Genomic DNA, 19169 nt, shown 5'->3' on the forward strand with positions numbered 1-19169 from the left:
TTGGTCCTCCATTTCTGAGCTCCATCTTACTACTACTTTATGCTTCGTGTTTTGCATTAGCTCATGCATTAGCCACAGCCGACATGATGGCGGTGGTTGTCCTTCTGCTTCGGTCACCTTTTTTTTAGTTTGCCAGCAATCTCAAATTTAGATACCAAACTCACTTGAAGAAGGACTTGATACAAGCCTGGGAGAAAGATGTGAAGGTACCGTAGAAATCTGACGATGAAAATGATATAAAATATTAAAATCGCCAAAGGACGACCAGTTATTTTCCTACCAGTGATCAGAGTTAAGTAGAGTTTTTCAATCTGAAATTTATTACATTAGTGCAATCTGATGCTGAGTGGAGAACGCACACACACACACATAGAGAAAACTCCAAAGACCTGAGCTTCTCATGACAACCAGTTAATATGATACCGCTGTGTCTTAATCAGTCATTTATTGCTGCTCCAGCAACGTCATAAGGAACAATAGACGATGATAAGAAGGTAGTAGACGATGATGAAGATGAAGATAGTGGTAATGATGATGACAGTATAAAAAGGTTTTTTTCCTCTTAATCCGCTAATCTGGCACATGATGAGAGGTCAGCACCACTGAATTACACTGGATGATTATCCTGTGTCTGCACACACACACAAACACACACACACACACACACACACACACGATGCATATTACAACATGTGAAACATCCTCCAAGCTAATCAGCTTAAACTACAGCACACAGCACATTGATAATAGTGTGTGTGCGTGTGTGCGCGTGTGCGTGTGTGTGCGTGTGTGTGCAGTGATTAAGGTAGAGGCTCAGAGTTGTAAGTGCAATGTTGTTACTGTAAAGACTAACTCTTGACATTTCTCCACCCCTCTGGCTTTAGCATAATTTTCCAATTTATTCCACCAGAACATCCTGCCATCCATCCTCCACATCTCTCTGTCTCTCTGCATCACCTAAACCACACATGACACTCTCTCACTCTTTCATGTGTGTGCGTGTGCAGTGATTAGTTTTCAGAAGTTGTGCCATGTACACCTGTTTCTTAGCACTGACAGTCACAGATGTCATGGAATCTTCTGTCTATGATGCTATATGCTTCCAAGTGCTACACAGGCACACACACACACACACATGCGCAAATAGATTTGACTTGTGCATGGCAAATCTGATTGCTGACAGTGGGTTTGAAAAGTGAAGCTAATGCTGAAGTGCCTTAAACTTATATTCTATATCCTCTGGTTGCAAAAAGAAGTCTGATTGTATAGAAGTCTATGAGAAAATGAGGCTACTTCTGACTTGATTTATTACCTCAGCAAACATTGTAAACATGAGTTTATGGTTTCAATCACTAGTTTCAAGTCTTCTTCAATACAGCATGATGTTCATTTAGTAAATGATGGTCCCATTTAGAGTCAAATAGACCATAAAGCAGGGGATGCTTTAGGGCGTGGCTAACTTGTGATTGACAGGTCGCTACCAATGCGTCCTAGTCGACACATTTTATTCTAATCTTTTCTTTTTATTTCTTATCTTTTCTGTCTGTATTAAAGAGTTTACTGCTTGTTCTTTATTCTATTGTACAATATTTAAAGCGTCTTTGAGAACTTTGAAAAGCGCTATATATATATATTTTCGTCTTATAACTTCAACCCTTTCACAGTGTGTTTTCAGTTCATTAATTATTATTATTACAGTTATTATTATCATTATTGTTATTTATTATTGTTCGGTTGTACTTAGCTCCACTCTCTCGTGTCACTTCTGGTTGCAAAAAAACAAGATTGCGACGGCCAAAATGCCAAACTTGAGGGTTCAAAACGGCAGTCCATAAACCAATGGTTGACGTCACGGTGACTGCGTCCACTTCTTATATACAGTCTATGATTGGCGAGCATATCAATACGCTTTACTGCCAATTTAACACACAAAGAGGCACTGACACACACATAAACACACATTTTATAGGTTGACGATGTTAAAACAATAATGCTATTTATCACTAATTTTGTTGCTCTCGTTCAAATGACCTTATAAAGCATGTTGTCTCTCTGTGTGTGTGTGTGTGTGTGTGTGTGTGTGTGTGTGTGTGTGTGTGTGTGTGTGTGTGTGTGTGTGTGTGTGTGTGTGTGTCAGAGTGGACATTCGTGAGCGCTACATGTGTGCCCATCCATCTCTGAGGCTGACATCAAGTGCGCTGGCTGCATCAATGGACTTCATTAATGCTAATAGCCGGGGCTTCACTCTCTCAGCTAGTTTGTTCCATTGTTCATTAACCTCACTTCATTTAGCATGGGACTGGCTGGCCGTCAGGGTTTGGGGCCGCTGTCTCACCCAAAGTCACCAGCCTCGAGGTAAAAGGGAGATAACTCATGCTAATCCGGCAAAAACAAAGGTTGCACACTGCAATGAAAGCAGACAACCAGCTGACCGCCAACATGCACGCACATTTGCGCTTGCTTGACAGCAAAATAACTCCTCAGTGTTCTGTATTATAATCCAAAAATCATCCTGGAAAAGACAAACAAAGAAATTAGCCAACCATGTTCAGCGCACTGTGAACACTCTTAATTATTTGCTTTGTAGTTGCATTGTTAGCCCGTGGTCTTAAGTTTGTGGGAAAAAAGATGGAGGTAATAAAAAATAAAGAACACCAGCAGTAAATGAGTGAAATCCCCGACTCCCAAAGAAGAAGAGATCATTGTCAGGCATGCTTAATGCTACCCGGCAGCTTCGACGGCCAACTGTCGGCTTAAGGTGTCAGTATGCTTTCAACAAGTTTTGGGGGTTGCGTCACCCACACATGAATGGATTGGCTAGGTGTGCAAAGGTGAGAAAGTATACAGGGATTGAACTTCTTTCTCCAACTCTCTTTTTTCATTCTTCACACAGTTACTTCTGTTATATTTTCTATGTCCATACGAGTGCATCACCATTAATGCCTTAGAGGAAAGAATGCAATCAACGTTATCCCCATTTATACAGTTCGTCTTGACCCTCTCTATGCCGGCAGGCTCTCTATTCCTCGGTCGTGTCTAGAAGGTAACCCATAAGTTGTGAAACTCTCGCGAGATGGTTAAAGTTAGGCATTGACCTCAAATGTTTGAGGTTAGGATAGGTCGTCAGGCAGCGAGTCTCCTGAGAGTTTTTGCAAGTTTTTTTTATTTATGGGTTACCTTCTCGACACGACCCTGATTCTCGCCTACTTCAAGTGTGGCCATTCAAACCAGTAACAACACTTTTGACCCTGCGACCCTGTATTCCATTCAGTGATGATGTTTCTGATCGTCCAATGCAATGCTGGATTCCTGAGCAGGCAAAGCAGGCAGCTGCACCCCGGGCCCAGACTCCCATGTTCCCCCAAAAGCTCCAAGTTCACTGCGTGTCAGTTGGATTGTCTTCAATCAGTTGTGATTTAATTGCAAAAATGTTACAGTAGTTACTCCTTTTTCATACCCATTACTTACTTAGTCTCTTTTTTAAACTCTCAAACCAGAGTTGGTGATTGTTGGAACAGTGGAAAGACTAACAAAGTCGGTTTTGTGAAGTGTGTTTTACAGCAATCAGCGAGATAAAATGACTGCTGTCTGACTGGAGTCTGGTGGTTTTGAGGAGATGTTATTAATTATATATTCACTTCAACGTACGTCACATAGCATCGCACCAGAAAAGGGGCGAAAAGGGGGTGAAAAGGGTCATCTGGTCACTGCCAATCTGAGCTGGAGCCGATAAATCCCCATTACTACTGCAGAGATATTTGTCCCAGGAATGAATTCTGATAGGGCTGCACGGTGGTGCAGTTGTTAGCACTGCCACCTCACAGCAAGAAGGTTGCAGGTTCAAACCCGGGTGTGCGAAGTTTACATGTTCTCCCCGTGTCGACATGGGTTTTTCCGGGTTCTCCGGTTTCCTCCCACAGTCCAAAGACATGTAGGTAAGGTTCATTGTTGGCTCAAAATTGCCCGTAGGTGTGAATGTGAGCGTGAATGATCATCTGTCTCCATGTGTCAGCCCGGTGATAGTATGACGACCTGTTCAGGGAGTACCCTGCCTTCGTACCAACGTCAGCTGGGATCGTCTCCAGCCATGAATAAGATAAGCAGTTACATATAATGGATGGATGGATGAATGCCGATTGATTGTGATCTTTCACACTAAAGACAAAAGCCAGATGTTTTTTGTCCAGTGGGAAAGGGGCTAAAATCTAGTTTTAACACTTTTTTTATTTCAGTTTATATTGTGCTCACATGCCGCATATTCACAAATAAATGTGTGTAATCAAATTACCACAAATCAACTGGCACACATCAAACTTTCGGCAGGCAGTATTCTCTGTTTGGATCTGGGGCTGTAGGCAAATTGTAGTGAATCTGCCATGTGTAGTCTGAGGTACAAGCTGGGTAACTTGAAGGTGACAGGGTACTTATAGACTGCACTGAGTGGAAGGAACTGTTAGTAAGTAGGGACCCTCAGCACATTAATGCTCCAGAGCTACCTAAGGGGTTAATCCAGCAATGGTTCAATGCCAGCATTTTTAAAATGTATTTCTTTTCTGTATATGGCAACTGTTTGATTACATCATCTTTAAATCGCTAAGGAAGGTTGTGAAACATAAATTGTATATATGGTACAGCACACACTCTGGACTACTGTGATCACCAACAACTGACTGCTTCTCTGTTTGCTCGTCTCTCCCCAGAACAGTACCACCTGAATAACTCAGCTTACGGGCCGTTTGGACAAGGGCTTCCACACCCGCACAGCAACCACAGCACAGTGGGACTCAACAAATATACCTCCCTCAAAGCTGTGGGTAAGTCGGACGCACAAACACACACCCAAAATGATGTTGATTCCAACTGACACAGTAACCTTTAGAGTACAGTAGGACGGCAGTTCAGGAGCTGTCAACTGACGAGGGTCTCTCTGCCTCTTGGCAAACAGAGAGCTGATCTTAAAGAGGAGCCCACGCAGTTCCTGTCCGTGGTTTGATTGGGTGGATAATCGTCTCTAAATGTGACTGAGTGATTGATTGATTACAGTAGACTTACTCCACAGTTCCTCGTGGCCTACAGACAAGCCTAGGGAACTAGCACTATGATCTTATTGAGGCCAAGATCACTGTGCAACTATGTTCCAGCAGAGTCTAACCAGACAGCGCAGGTCATTGCGAAGGCAGAGCTCTATAATACATGTATTTCATGCAACACAACCTCTGGGAGCAGCAATGGAGCTCTTGAGCAGGAAGACACTACTGGGGCAAACGTGATGAAAACTATGTGACTGGTGAATGTCCTCACTTTGATTTTAATTATACACCAAAATAAAAATGTACCTTAAAGGGCAGGTCCATTATTTTGTTTGGGATTTTTTTTAGGTTTTTATATCATCTGTAGCTTCCCAGTGGTGTTCGTCATCAAAATGCTATTTTCCCAAGCTCTTCTAAAAAAAATTCCCATGTGACCTGACGTAGATTTCTGCATGATGATGCTGCTGCTGCTACATGTACAGTATATATACATCCTTATGGTCAGTGTATTAACGCTCCCAGTTTGTAGAAGCAGACAGGAGTACCGGCACGGAAGCTAAGCAATGTACTGCTGTAGACGCCACACTAGTTCGGATCTGAAAGTCACACAATAACACAACAAACTAACCAATCGATTCAGCGGTAGACCAACAAACTCCCATCTTCTGCGAGGTAAAATTACTGTTTTCGTGAAATGAGTCTGGTCTGGTGGCTTTGAAGACAGCATCATAACAGTTTCAGTTCTCCATCGGTGAGGGCTCGACCTCGCCGTCAGACAGCCTTTTCCAACGGGGAACTGAAGCCGTTACATCGCTCTCTTCAAAGCCACCAGACACCATTCACAGAAACAGTAATTTTATCTCGCAGAACACGGGAGTATACATACAACCCCACTTTAAAAAACTTGAACTAACCCTTTTCAGTTATTTCAGTCACTTCTATGTGACATCTACTGTTGACCTGCTAGCTCCCCCTAAAGACCCCCTGTAAAAAGACAAAAACGGGTCTATTGTGGGTCTCAAAGGGTTAAAGGAGAATGGAAAGAAACGGAACAAAAAATAGCTTAATATTTCTATGACTGTTGTGCTTTAAGAGAGGCTGAGCAAATGCATGGGTCAGAACGAACTTTTATGTAACTGGAATCCAGCTAATTTGGTCGCATATCATTTAATGTATGAAGTTACTGTGAATAAAATGTGAACTAATCACATCAAGTCATAGTGACTTGATCATTTGTTAATGGTGAGCAACAGGAATTCATGATACGTCCTGCAGTAACACATGCATTAAATCATCATGAGTCATGCATTAGTAAAGTATTAGTTAAGCATTACTATGATTTGTACCATTTGGCTATATATTTCACAATGCTAAGCTTCATATTCAATAGATGTTATGCAGCACTAAACCAGTTAAAGTCACAGTCAATGATGGCACAAAATAAACATGGCTCATGATTGTCCCAAATCCCAATTTACTACTCACTTTTGAGTAAACTATTGAGTGTGAACAGGGATATACTGTAGCCCAAGGCTAAAAAGATAATTTACAGTATCACAAATGGACTCAAATCTATCCAATCAGATTATTCTCTTTATGCACAACTCTCCTGAATGCAATAAATTTACACTTTTTCTAACTTTTGGTCATTATTTGTACGTTTTTTCACTGCACTTTTATGATGCCTACACATGTGGGTTTTGTAAGAGATTTGTGATGTAACTGCAAAGCTACGGCCTGGAAAAGTAGGGCTGTAGGGCTTTTACCAGGTGATTGTACAGACCGCTTCATGTCAGTAAAGGTCACACACGCACATGTCCTTGAATAGTAGTGGGTGTAATAGTGTACATAATTACATCCAACCCCAGGTATTAGAACAAAACAATCCTCTACAAGTGAGCCAAAGGCCAATCACTGCTTGTCAAGGTAGATTGTTTTAACCTTTTTTTTATCTATGGAAGGTTGGCAGAGATTGAGTCATTTTCAAGCAACAACCCAGCTCTTTACACACTGTACAAACAGTACATTTACATTTGGGAGATGCCCAGTAACAGCAAAGGCTACAGACTTTTAGCTTGCTAGCTAATTGATGTTAGATGATTAATTCGTTATCCCGAGAAAACTGTTATTACTTTTCGTGTTTCGGTCAAATCAGCCGATGGTAAAAGTAAACTGCCCAGATCGAGCTGACAGCATACAGTGTCTTTATGTAGTCAGAGATGTCTTAAACTCAAAAGTATCAGTCATTGTCGGGAATTATTCTTTTTTTTTTTCCAGCAACGAAAAAATAAAAGAATAAAATTTCCATCACAATTTATTGGTATTTTCTTTTTAATTTATAAGGAACACACACACTTTATACTGCTTGTGAATATAATCAATTTAACCGTATTTCCATATATTGTATATACCCTTGTTAACACTTTGTTTTGAAAACCGGACGTAGTCACACGTGTATCCTTCCGCTGACTTCGCCAAGTCCATCGCTGTCAGTTCGATCTGGGCCGTTGGAATGCATTTACCGTCGGCTTATTTGACCCAAACATTATAAGTAATAAAAGAAAACAACCGTTTGTTTTTTCGTGATAACGAGTTCATTATCTCGAGATAACAAAGCTTGTTTTCTCGAGTTAACGGTATTAAGAAAAAATGTTTGAATCATGTCCTTTTAGGGCTTCCATAGCTGTAAACGCCATCTCCAGGTGTAATGTTTACGGTTGACGGCAAACAGGACATTCAGATATTATACAACTTCATATGAACATTTATTTTAAAGTTTTAATAACTATTTTTAAATGAAATCATCTGGGTAAAAACTAGCAGCTTTTTAAAAAAAAAAAAAGGATGAAAACAAACAGCTGTTGTTAGTGGACTCCTACTTTCGGACAAAAATGATGAAAACACACACAGAGACAAGGTTATTGTTCATGTAGCCAGGAAGCTAGCGGCGATGACCTCAGTTTTTTGTATATTTAAATAATCCTCTGTGACATTCATGCTAGCCCATGACACACACACACACACACACACACACACACACACACATGCGCGTGCATTCTCCATACTCAGGGCGAGGGTATTTATAAACCATCATTGCAATGTCCCCACATCCTGACACACATGATACCTTTAGCCTACCTCCATCATCTCCATTGCACTCCTCAGTTTCTCCCTCCTCATCGCTCCCCCTGCCTTCTGCCCTCTCGTATTCCAGCGAGAGAGGAATACCGCTAGGATTCACCTTCAGGGCATACGCCAATTGGAAATACTTAAATCACCAGCTTTCCCCTTTAATCTTCTTCAAACCCTCCCCCTCATCCTGACCATCCTTCGTTTTCTTCTGATTCTCTCTGTGTGTGTTATCTTTCCACTCACTTAAAGTAATTTTTTATTTTTCTGGACAATCAAAGTCCAATTTATTTGTAATAGGAGAAAAAGTAACCTCTTTTTTTTTGCTTCTGATGGCTCACACTGATCCTTCCCACTCAGCACTACTGTGTTACTTTTTTTGTTTGTTATTTTGTCCCTTATCATGTCAATTGATCCTTTCCTTCAAATGTTCACCTCCCCCTACTAAACCTTTACTTACTCCTTGCTGCCTTCTAGTTTTTTAGTAGGGCAGTTAAGCACAGCAAATGTGCACTTTGCGATAAAAGCAACACATTTGGCACAGATGTAGGTTCAAATGTTATGAAAAGATATAGATATCGGGGCATTAGTAATTTGGGGTCTGAGGGCCGTGGCAGACCTTTTTTAAAATGTCCACCAAATAGATGCTTAATATTCCAAAAGTGTTGCAGGAAACTGATTTTATGACTCCTGGTGAATTCCAAGGTGTGTTCAAACTGATTAGATCAGATGTCAGAAGATCACAGACATGTTTCTTTCCCTCTTTTTCTTTTTTTTAAGGGTGCTATTTAAGGGGGCTGTTGCCGTTGATAATGCTGTTTACGTTGTTAGCACAGTTAGCTGCTAGCCACCGGCTCAGACATCTCCGTGTTCAGAGCCGTGTACAGGCAGACAATCCCGGCTGTTCGGGTTCTAGCTGCTGTGGTAGTGGGCCAATCACGTCACATTAAAACGAAGAATGTTTAGCTGCAAACAAAACCATACAAATAGTCTTTTTTTCCCAGATTTGGGCACAAAAAGGATCAATTTCAGGTATTGTTTGACTGGAAAAGTTTCGATACTACTGGGTTATTTTGGTCGATACCTTAAAAGGTATTGAGTACGGATACCCAGCCCTACTGGTCATACCAAACCAAGTGAGGCTGAAGCAGCAGAAACCCCTGAGTGCATTAAATTGAGTTTGGGTTTTATGGATTTAAGTTTTCATTTGTATGAAGAAGAATGTTTAATTTCTTCTTTCAAAAGTTGCATGGTCTCCCTTTAAAAGTTTCTAAAAGATTTTGAGGAGCAAAAGAAGATGACATTGCTGACAGGTTGGAGCCGGGAGGTCCCAACATAAATGCATCATGGATTAAGTGTGATTCAGTCGTCAGTGTTCCTACAATGACAGACTCTGTGTTTGCACACTGGCAGTTCATTTTGGGCTGCTTCTGCATGTGACTCAGATATGCATCAAACTGTGACAAATTGAAAATGACTCTAAAGTATAAACAAGTTTAAGGAGGCAAAACATAGCATGTGTTTGCTGTACTGGCCTAATTGTTAAAGGTTAAGAACGGAGCATACTACAGTAAATTAAAGGGTTACTCCTGTTTATTCCAACTTTTTTTTTATTTTTGTATCTTTGGCAATTGTTTCTATCAGATAGCATTGTAATCACTAAAGTAATTGAGATTTGGTTAAATTGAAGTTTGACAGGGCAAGAAAAGAGCGGTAAGTGGATCAAACAGGTTGAAAATAAACCGACAGTTTATGTTTTAGTATGTAAATCATTTTACCCTCCTACATAACTAAAATGTCTCTCTCATTGCACAGAAAAACTGTTTGCTCACAACTACAGTAAATACGGTAAGTCAAAGTTCAACCAGGAAGTTGGTCTGTAAACTGTTTACAGCTGACAGTTTCACACTCATGTTTTTCTGCCAAATGAGTCAGGCTAATCTGGCAAACCCACTAGTGTTTCTTTCCGCAATTAACTGAGATAGACATGATGTCCAAAACTACAAAAAACACTAAGTAGTAATAAACCAAAATGGTTCTTTAATTTACAGATGAATGCTCTGTTTAGATATTACTTTTTCTCACTCAGCCCTTTTCTTCGTTACAGCACACAGTGCGTCTCGTAGCTACTACAAGAGCTTCCCTCTCATGGACTTCTCCCAGTACCAGCCCGTGGCGCCTCCTGCCTTTCAGCCTGTGCCTGTGCCGCCCAAAGAGAAATCATACATCCACCAGCCCGTGTCGGCGCACCATGACCTCCACGCCCCCCTCTCCATCTCCATCCCCTCCAGCCACCTGGAGCACTCTCGCATCCCCAAGACCACCACGCACCCGCAGCTCTCCAGCTCGGCGTTCACAGCGTGGGAGCCGACCGGCCGCCGCGTCCACAGGCAGGCCTCCGCCCCGGGGCAAGCCTCTGCTGCCCAACCGGGGCAAAACCCCTCCTCCATGCACAGCTCCACTCGGAGACACGGCTACTCGACCCGGAGGCAGCAGAGCATAGAGAACATACCGGATCTCTTTAGCCAGCCGTATGGAGGGATGTACGGAGGAGCTGGAGGTGGGGCGGGACAGGGACAGGGGCAACATGTACAGGGGCAGCATGTACAGGGGCAGCATGTACAGGGGCAGCACGTACAGGGTCAGCATGTACAGGGCCAGCATGTACAGGGCCAGCATGTACAGGGGCAGCATGTACAGGGGCAACACCCATCTCAACCTACCTACTACCACCACAACAGGGCAAAGAGCTGCTCCACCCACAGTACGACTGAGGTGACCGTCTGAGCGCCGAGGCCTCAGAGAGCATCCTGCTGAAATGTTACACAAACACTAACAAAAAGCTTTGGTGTTAGCCAAACGCCAGAGTTTGGGACAGTCGGCCCAACAGGTGAGGGATATTAAACACATTCAGATTGACGAGATGAAAAGGGGTGTTTTGATAAGTAGAACCACCACTCTTTACAGTTTAGGTAAAGGTTATTATTGGACTTCAGCAAGGGTCTTGTTCATTGCTCATATAATGTATATAGATGAAAGGAAATCTACCACTCTCTGGCTCCTATAGGTCACACAGCTTTCAGAGATCTCAACCACTACAGTTTTTGTGGTTTCATTGTGGTTGTACCATCCTTATAGGAATAGGGATAGGAGAACAGAACTCTTAGAAAAGGGAGCAAGCTTGATTTTATCTGTGAAAAAGGTTTTACATGTTGGCTTCCTGTCACATTTGGCAGGAACGAACAGTGCGTTTGTGTTAGCCAGGTAACTCCAGTTAAGTTTCAGTACAGTAGGTCATCGGTACATGTGGCTGCAAAATAACAACCTGGCTCATGGTTAGATTTTGTTGTTGAAAAAAAAAAACATTTCACAATGAGCCTGGCAGTGACAAAAACTGCAGCCAAAGGCCATATTTCCAATTGTTGTCAATTCAAACAGCCATGCAGTGCTAACACGCAGCTATTTCAATGTTAATGTGGTTTGTAACCTCTGAGATTAGTTTCTGTGGGTCACCTAGGGTTGCAAACCATCCCCGTAAAATAAGGAGAATTAAACTAAAAGACCTGTTCTATATTGAACTGATAAGGGACGCACTTTGCTACGTATTGTTGAGAATCAATTCAGTGCAAATTTATGGGAGAGAAATATTACAGGTCAGACTATTAAGATTAAGATTATGGGTGATTTATATGAGATAGAAGGAAACCCTCCTGATCTGTCGTCCCTCAGCCTGTCTCAGCATTGCTACGATACGCCTGACAGCGGCGCAAGATTAAAAGAATGGCAACCTATACAAGTGTAGTCCGACGGCCCAAAAAAAAGAAGAGATTACAGAAACACAGAAGGGAATGGGTAAATTTAGTATTTTTGAGCGATAGGAATACGTGTGTAACAGATTATTATTCGGTAACACTTTATAATAACCATCATTTATAAATGGTAAATTGATAGTTAATTAAACTCAGTTAATAGTTATTTTACTGCTAACAAACAATGGAATGATAATTAATAATGTTTACTTATTATAAGTAATGCTATAATTGATGTTATTTTAACAGTTTATAGTTGCACACATTATAACATTTTATTCCGTTCCGTTCCGTTCTGCACAACGTGATTGGTTGACGCCTTTATTCGCGGTGCGAAAGCTCAGAAAATGTGTGAAAGTAATCATGACAAAAACAACAGTTCCAAAAATATATATTAACGTGCAAATTAATCGCATGAAATAAACGCCCCCGGTGTGTAAAGGTCCCTAGGGACCTGTACATTAGCGAGCTAATTCAATCAGAAATTTAATCAGAAACATTAAGTGAAAAAGTTAATACATCCCTATAATAGATAGTGGAATAATAAGCTTCTTATCACTTCCTTTTTGGCACAAACATGAGATTACAATATTTTCAGTAAAATGTTTTGCAGGGGTAGTTAAGAAAATTGGGAGTCCTTCATAACTCCAGTGAGTGGGGTGTATTTTAAGCATGAATGGAGCATAAGGGGTTTCAAGAGATACCCCAGTTAGAGCACACTACCATTTGATTTTACATTTCGCCAAGTAGGATATCTAAATTCCAGGCATTCCAGTTTTTATTTGTTTTAGATACGCTGGACATTTCTCATTGTAATCTATAGATCACAAACCATTTAGTTCCAGTGTAATCATCAATCATCTCAAGGTAACACAGTTCAGGTCATTTCCAGACCCCGTAGATGCCTTTTTGATAAGTTCCCTCCTGTTCTTCTTGTAAAAACACCTCTACTATTTTACATCTCTCAGTCAGTCTACCTCCATGCACAGCTGTTTTCGCCTTGTTTCTCTCTCACCCCTCTGGGCCTCTCCCACCCTCTTTCCACGATGAAGCGCTTTGCATTCTGTACCATCAGGCCAAGCATACAGGGACAGCATCCCCGGGGTCACATTAACTTGACGGTGAGGACAATGCCACCATCACGTCAGCTCCCATCAGCCTCCATCCCCGACCAGGGAGAGGGGAGAGGAGGGAAGAGAGGGACAGTGTAAAAGCCAGAGGCTGGGACTCTTTAGAAAAGGAGAGAAAGGGAGGAGAGGGAAGGGAAAAATAGAAAAACAAATGAACATGGCCGCGTGTTTTCGTTCCTCGGGGGATGGGAAAAGGGAAGGAGTCACTGTGGATCTGGCTCTCTCACTGCTAAGCTGTCCGGGTTATAACAGAGAGTGTGTGGATGCCTGTGTGCGATTTCCAACCCGCGGGCACCATTGCAGGGGAATTCGCTGAGGCACTTCCAGGCCTGGAGCGTTAAACATTTCTCCTCTCATCTCTGAAGCCCGTACAGCAAAGGGCAGTGTGCAGAGCAGCTGCTATGAACATGCAACAGTTAATGCAAGACTTGTTGGTAAAAGTTTACGGCTGCAACACCCTCAGGAACTGCACAATGAAGTGAACTGTTAACAATGATTGCACATGTGTCCGGAAACACTGCACACAGTCACAGCGTGAGGTGCTTTTGTAGCAGCTGAATTAAGAGTCGAGCAAAAAGAGGTGAAACAGAAAGAACAAACACAAGTAATAAATCACAAAATATAACTAAATGACCAAACCCCTCCTTCCCGCTAAAGTACACCCATATAAACACCATAAAGCATCATATAAATTCACCATATTTAGCCAAATCAAATTCTGGTGTTAGCTTTGTCACACAGAGATACACAGATGCTACCTGAGACGTCACAATCCCGTACAGCCACACAAAGTTATGCAGGAAAAAATGGGTCGGACATGTCAAACTAAATTTCAAATGTCCCGTTTTCCTGAGAGATAACAGCTCAAGTCTGAGCTGCAGCTCAACCTTCCTCAAATCCTTTTATATCATGCTGTATATTAAAGAAGTCCAACATCTGAAAGCAACCACCATCCTCAAGGCAACAAAAGAGAACATTGTTAGGTTAACATCTTCCCAGATGCAGGACATGTTATCAAGTAAGTTTGGCAAACACCTTATTAAAGGACCAGTGTGTAGGATTGAGGGGGATCTATTGGCAGAAATGGAATATAATATTCATTATTATGTTTTCATTAGTGTATAATTAGGTTAGGATGAGCCCTTCATATCTACATAGGGAGCGGGTCCTCTTCCACTGAGCCCGTCCATGGATGGATTATAAGAACTGGATACCGGACCCCAAGATGGCGCCTATTCATTCCAATGAGAATTGCTCGCCTGGCCCCACCCACAAGTTCCCACTCAGCCCACAGACTTTACATTGTGATGACGTCACAGATGTTCAAATCGCTTTTATTGGCTCAATGAAAGTTTTACAAATATAAAACCTCCATTGATCAAAAATTCATAATAGAAAGAGTCATAATCGACCTCGTTTGCAGTTCGAGGTGTCATGTCAACGGTTTTACAGACGTCTTTTTTACAATGGTGGTCTATGGGGAAAATGCTTTTTGGGCTGCTGGGGATTTTTTTCTTGCCACAAGTGGCCACTGGAAAACAAGACTCAGTCAAAACCGAGCATAAGGCTGGACCGGGTTACGGTTAGTCTGTGAATTTTTAGCTAAATTGTAACACAAATAGTCAGTGGTCATTTCTATAATGTGAAATCCAGCGCTACATGTCCACCAGGTCCAGAGAGGACACTAGGGGACGCACTGCTCCACTCAACTGGCTGTTCAAGAGGTGACGCACCCTATATCATTGAATGCACCTTATTGGTCCCTGGTCTTCTGCTAGCCGTTTCAAACAGGAAACAACACGGCGGCCTGCTCGTAAACTTTCTGTTATTCCGTCTAAGCAATCCACCAAAAACATTGTGTGAGAGTAAAGAGTAAAGTCAGAAATAGGCTATGATGCCACTGCTGAATCTCGTTTCATTTTAGAACCAGATCGCCTAGTTTGAAAGCTTGGTCCAAGTTTCGTGAGCCGGACGTGTCACGCTGGACGGGGTCATCCATTTGGTCTGCTGTCTCCTGAAGGAAATATCCATCCGGCTATTTACCTGCTAAGCGCTCCCCTATGTTCACTAGGTGGTCGCTAACTTTGTCTTTCTGATGTTAGTGCTGGATGGGTAGTGAACAGTGGGTTTTTAGAGCTTTTATGCTATGAGACTGGTGAGAGTGAACCAAAACAGTAAAGCTGCTGGTTGGAAAACCAAAACAATGAGCTGAAAGACGCTAAAATGTTCCATAGAGTTGAGGGGAACTACAGAGTTGATAATTCTCAGCTCTTGAAGTGACCCCCTTGACATTACACTAATCACTGGATCCAGTTCTATTGGAAAATTATTGATTATAGACGCGTTAAGAAAACGCACAACATAAAAGAAGTTCTAATTCTTCCCAGGAGAAATCTTTAGAGTAGCTCTAGCCTTTGAAAAAGTGTCCATAAAGGTTTTTTTTAATATATATATATAAGAGATCAAAACACCTAAATCAGAATAACATTAACAAAGTATAAATAAGAATATAAATTATTTTTGTTAGCCTGGCTGCAACATATGTAGATATTAAACTAATTTTAACTACACACATGCTAAACCTCTGCTGCAGTTTGCTTCCTATGGATGAATCCCATTTTGTTCTTTTTTTCACACGAGAGGATTGAACCCTTCTGTGTAGTTATGTAAGTAGAGCAAGGCATCGACACTGTGTATAAGGATTCATTAACCAGGGATAAACTGCTGCAGGTAAAAGCATCTATTAAGTATATTTTTTTGGAAAGTTGTCAACAAGAGTTTTGAATGGTATATTTGAACGATGGTGGCACCAGATAACTCCACAGAGATATCAGAAAATATGAGTTTTGACGATGGAATACGATCGGTTTTCTGTCCCACTGCCAAAATCTGCCTCTCCACAACAAAGTACACTCCTTCGCCCTCATTACCCCCAATCCACACACAGTGAACCACACTGTCTCAAAGACAGTCGACAGGTGATGTTTTTTGAGCATCTTGCTGCAGACTGAGTCCATTTCTCTCATTCACTAACAAACACCAAAAAAAAAAAACTTACCATCACTTTCTTTGTTTCTCAGATTTTAACTTTCTACACCGTACGTTTTAACAAGTTCTAGAAAATGGAGCGTTAAAAAATGACATTAAAGGAGAACTACGCCCATTTTCAAAATTCATACATGTTATTCCTATGGTCTAAGACGGTCCAAAATATATTAGTAAACATGAACAACTCTCTTTCCAAATCCAAAAACTAGAGTGCTAAAACTCAAACGTGTGATGTCATAGGGTATAAAGTGTGGAACTGCTCCATAGACAATGAATTGGGAAAGATGTTATAGATGACGCTGAGAGCACCCAGGGGAATGTTCTGAGTATGGGAACATTTTATGTTCGACAACCGGGTACACTAAAATAGAATAAAGCTCATTTGGGTATAAAAAAGAAAAAAATCTTTAGGTCCTCAAAATCAGTCTCTCATTCATTTGTTGCATCTGAAATTCCACTAACATGCTATTTAGTACGCTAAAACAGTATGTGAGATTTTTTAGTATGTCCAAAATGAATTGCATACTATTTCCGGTGAACTATTACTGTATGCAAAACTGGACACTAAGCTGGCATAAATATCCCACAATGTAATGCGGTAAGGAAGACAACATTCATAACAGACGTTGACGGACAGCTGTATAACGTCAATAACGCTCCAATTTAAGTGTAAGTATAAGATTTCACTTTGCTGGGCGTAATATATTTTTTTAATTAGTTCAGCATCGTTTGGTCACATGAGGTTAGCGCGCGTTACCATGGTTGCAAAGAGGCTCTCAGAAAGTGACGTGGTAATTACAGCTCAGTGTGTACAAAAAAGCGCATACTACCGTTTATTCACACAAAAGTATGTTGAACTATAGTACACATATTGGGTAGTGCGTAATATGCGATAACGGATGCGGCGGTGGTCTATGGAGCAGCTCCAGGCTTTATACTTGATGACATCACAAGTTTGAGACATACTTCTCTGGTTTCTAGCTTTGAGAGAGAAGCTCATGTTCACGTATATAGATTGAATTGTTCTACGCCATGGAAATAACACAATTTAGGTGTTGTTCCCCTTTAAGAGCACTGTGACGGATGCTTTGGTCAAGAAAGCATACACTTGTCGCCCTTTCACCGAGCACATCTCTTCTCCGTCTTTCGTTCGCTCATGATTAAACACAAAAGTCATTTTGTCGTTACCAGTGCAGCAAAGGATCCTGGGCAGGAATCATTTCCTCTTGATGTTGTGAATTAAAAATGTTGAGATCTGCTGGTTTAGAGACACAAAATCTGTTTTTTTATAAGCAATAGAAGTTTAGTTCTTTTTAACGTGAACAAGTGCTTCCAATGTTGTTCTTGGTATGAAATCATGCATTTTCCCCACCTAAAACAACGGTGCCCCTGTTCTTTTTCATCTATTTATGATAAATGTTTCACATCTTGTGTGGAGTTTTGAGTCAATTATTTTTGAAATTTTTTTTTAGGTTTAATGTAGTGCAAACATCATTGGAAAAATCATGTGTTCTGCTTTATTTATGAATATTGTGTAAATATGTTGATTTAATGTAATTTCCTATGTATTTTGTTTGAATAAGGGCTGTAAGTCATTTTGAGTCAAAGAGTATTTATTATAACTGCTGTCAGATTTTAACAGAATATATTATTTCATGTTAATGATTTTAGTAACATGAAACACGATGTATAGAGAGATCTACATCAGAGTTGTGCAATTTTCTAATGTGCAATAGAGGAGGATGAAGTAGGCCTACTGTACTGTATGTCACATTACTGCAGTGGGGTTTTTACATTAGTGGCGAAAACACAGTGACACAAATTAACTGTAGTGTAGGACAAAGCAACTATAAAGCAGACAGGCTGTCTAAAGCATTGATAACATTTCTATTGTGCGATTGCATAATACTGACCGATAAATGGGACGCTGTGGAAAAGCAAGTAGCGGTGAGGATGAATTGAGCGTGCAGCAGTTTGTTTAAAACTGGTTTACACATGCAGAGAAAATATTTAGTGATGTGTACAGATACTGGCCTGTCACTGTTTAACTGCAATAGAATAGTTTATTTGCAGCAAGTGAAAGGAGGGAATTCATCCCACTTTGGCACAGTTAACCTCTGCAGTACATCGTCTTGGAGTAGTTTAACAAAAGAATATATAAGAGGACAGAGCTATGATAAATGTATAAATACAAATAGCCAAGTAAATCCAAAGTGTATTGGTGTGATATACAGTATGTAGCAAAAAATATGTATATACTGTATGTACCTGTACTTCTTATTACAACAAAACAGCTCATTTATACCCAAAATGTTCTAGAAAATGTTCTTTGCAGCGGATTGTTTAGCAACTGATGCCACTTTTTGATGATATGAAATATTAAAGATTGTAAAAATCAATGCAAGGCTTTGTGTTTGTATGAAAGAAGTAATGTTGGACCTTTCATTCTTTTGGGGCAAAACACTCCCAACAACAAGCAGAAGGCACCTTAATTGGGTCGGCTAAATACTCCACACATTGAACAGACAGAAGTCCCCGCAGCCAAAGACTTAATGACAACATGACAGCAAATCAGTAGTTCTTTGTTGGCTCAAATTACCAGCAAAACATCATAATCAGTCCATATGGCTTTAAGAGCCAATTTGAGACGACTTTTACCAACTCTTTGTTAAGAGTAAATAGTGCTATAATTAACAGGAGATTGAGAGCACAAATGCTGTCTCACTGTCAGCCACAGCTCCTCTTGAATAGTTGGAGGTAAATGACAGCAGTTACAGTACATCTGCAGGATTTTCCCAGCCTGGATTTGAAGCAGCGGCAATCACAAACATGTCCCAGTAACCAGCGATTCACCCGTCAATTCTACAAATGTAAACACATCAAAGATGTATGTGTTGCCTTGATGTATCATGGGTGGCATAAACTAGCTGCCAACGCTGCAGTGAGCCTGCAGTGCCACCATGTGGCTGTTCCTGATACTACAAAAATCCTATCAACCAATCTAATGGCAGCTCGCTCCTTAT

The 19169-nt window shown here is 41.0% G+C and overlaps 1 protein-coding gene across 1 annotated transcript in view; it reads left to right on the forward strand.

The window, feature by feature from the left end:
- shisa8b (shisa family member 8b) overlaps positions 1-11889 on the forward strand; it is a 43741-nt gene extending 31852 nt beyond the window's left edge. The window contains exons 4-5 of the mRNA XM_074619924.1: positions 4701-4814; positions 10267-11889. Coding sequence (XP_074476025.1) covers positions 4701-4814; positions 10267-10946 — 794 coding nt within the window. The 3' untranslated portion in view covers positions 10947-11889. The remainder of the gene's footprint in view (positions 1-4700; positions 4815-10266) is intronic.
- Positions 11890-19169: the final 7280 nt, after the last annotated feature.

Source organism: Sebastes fasciatus, chromosome 20, assembly GCF_043250625.1.
Source record: "Sebastes fasciatus isolate fSebFas1 chromosome 20, fSebFas1.pri, whole genome shotgun sequence".
Classification (NCBI taxonomy): Eukaryota; Metazoa; Chordata; class Actinopteri; order Perciformes; family Sebastidae; genus Sebastes; species Sebastes fasciatus.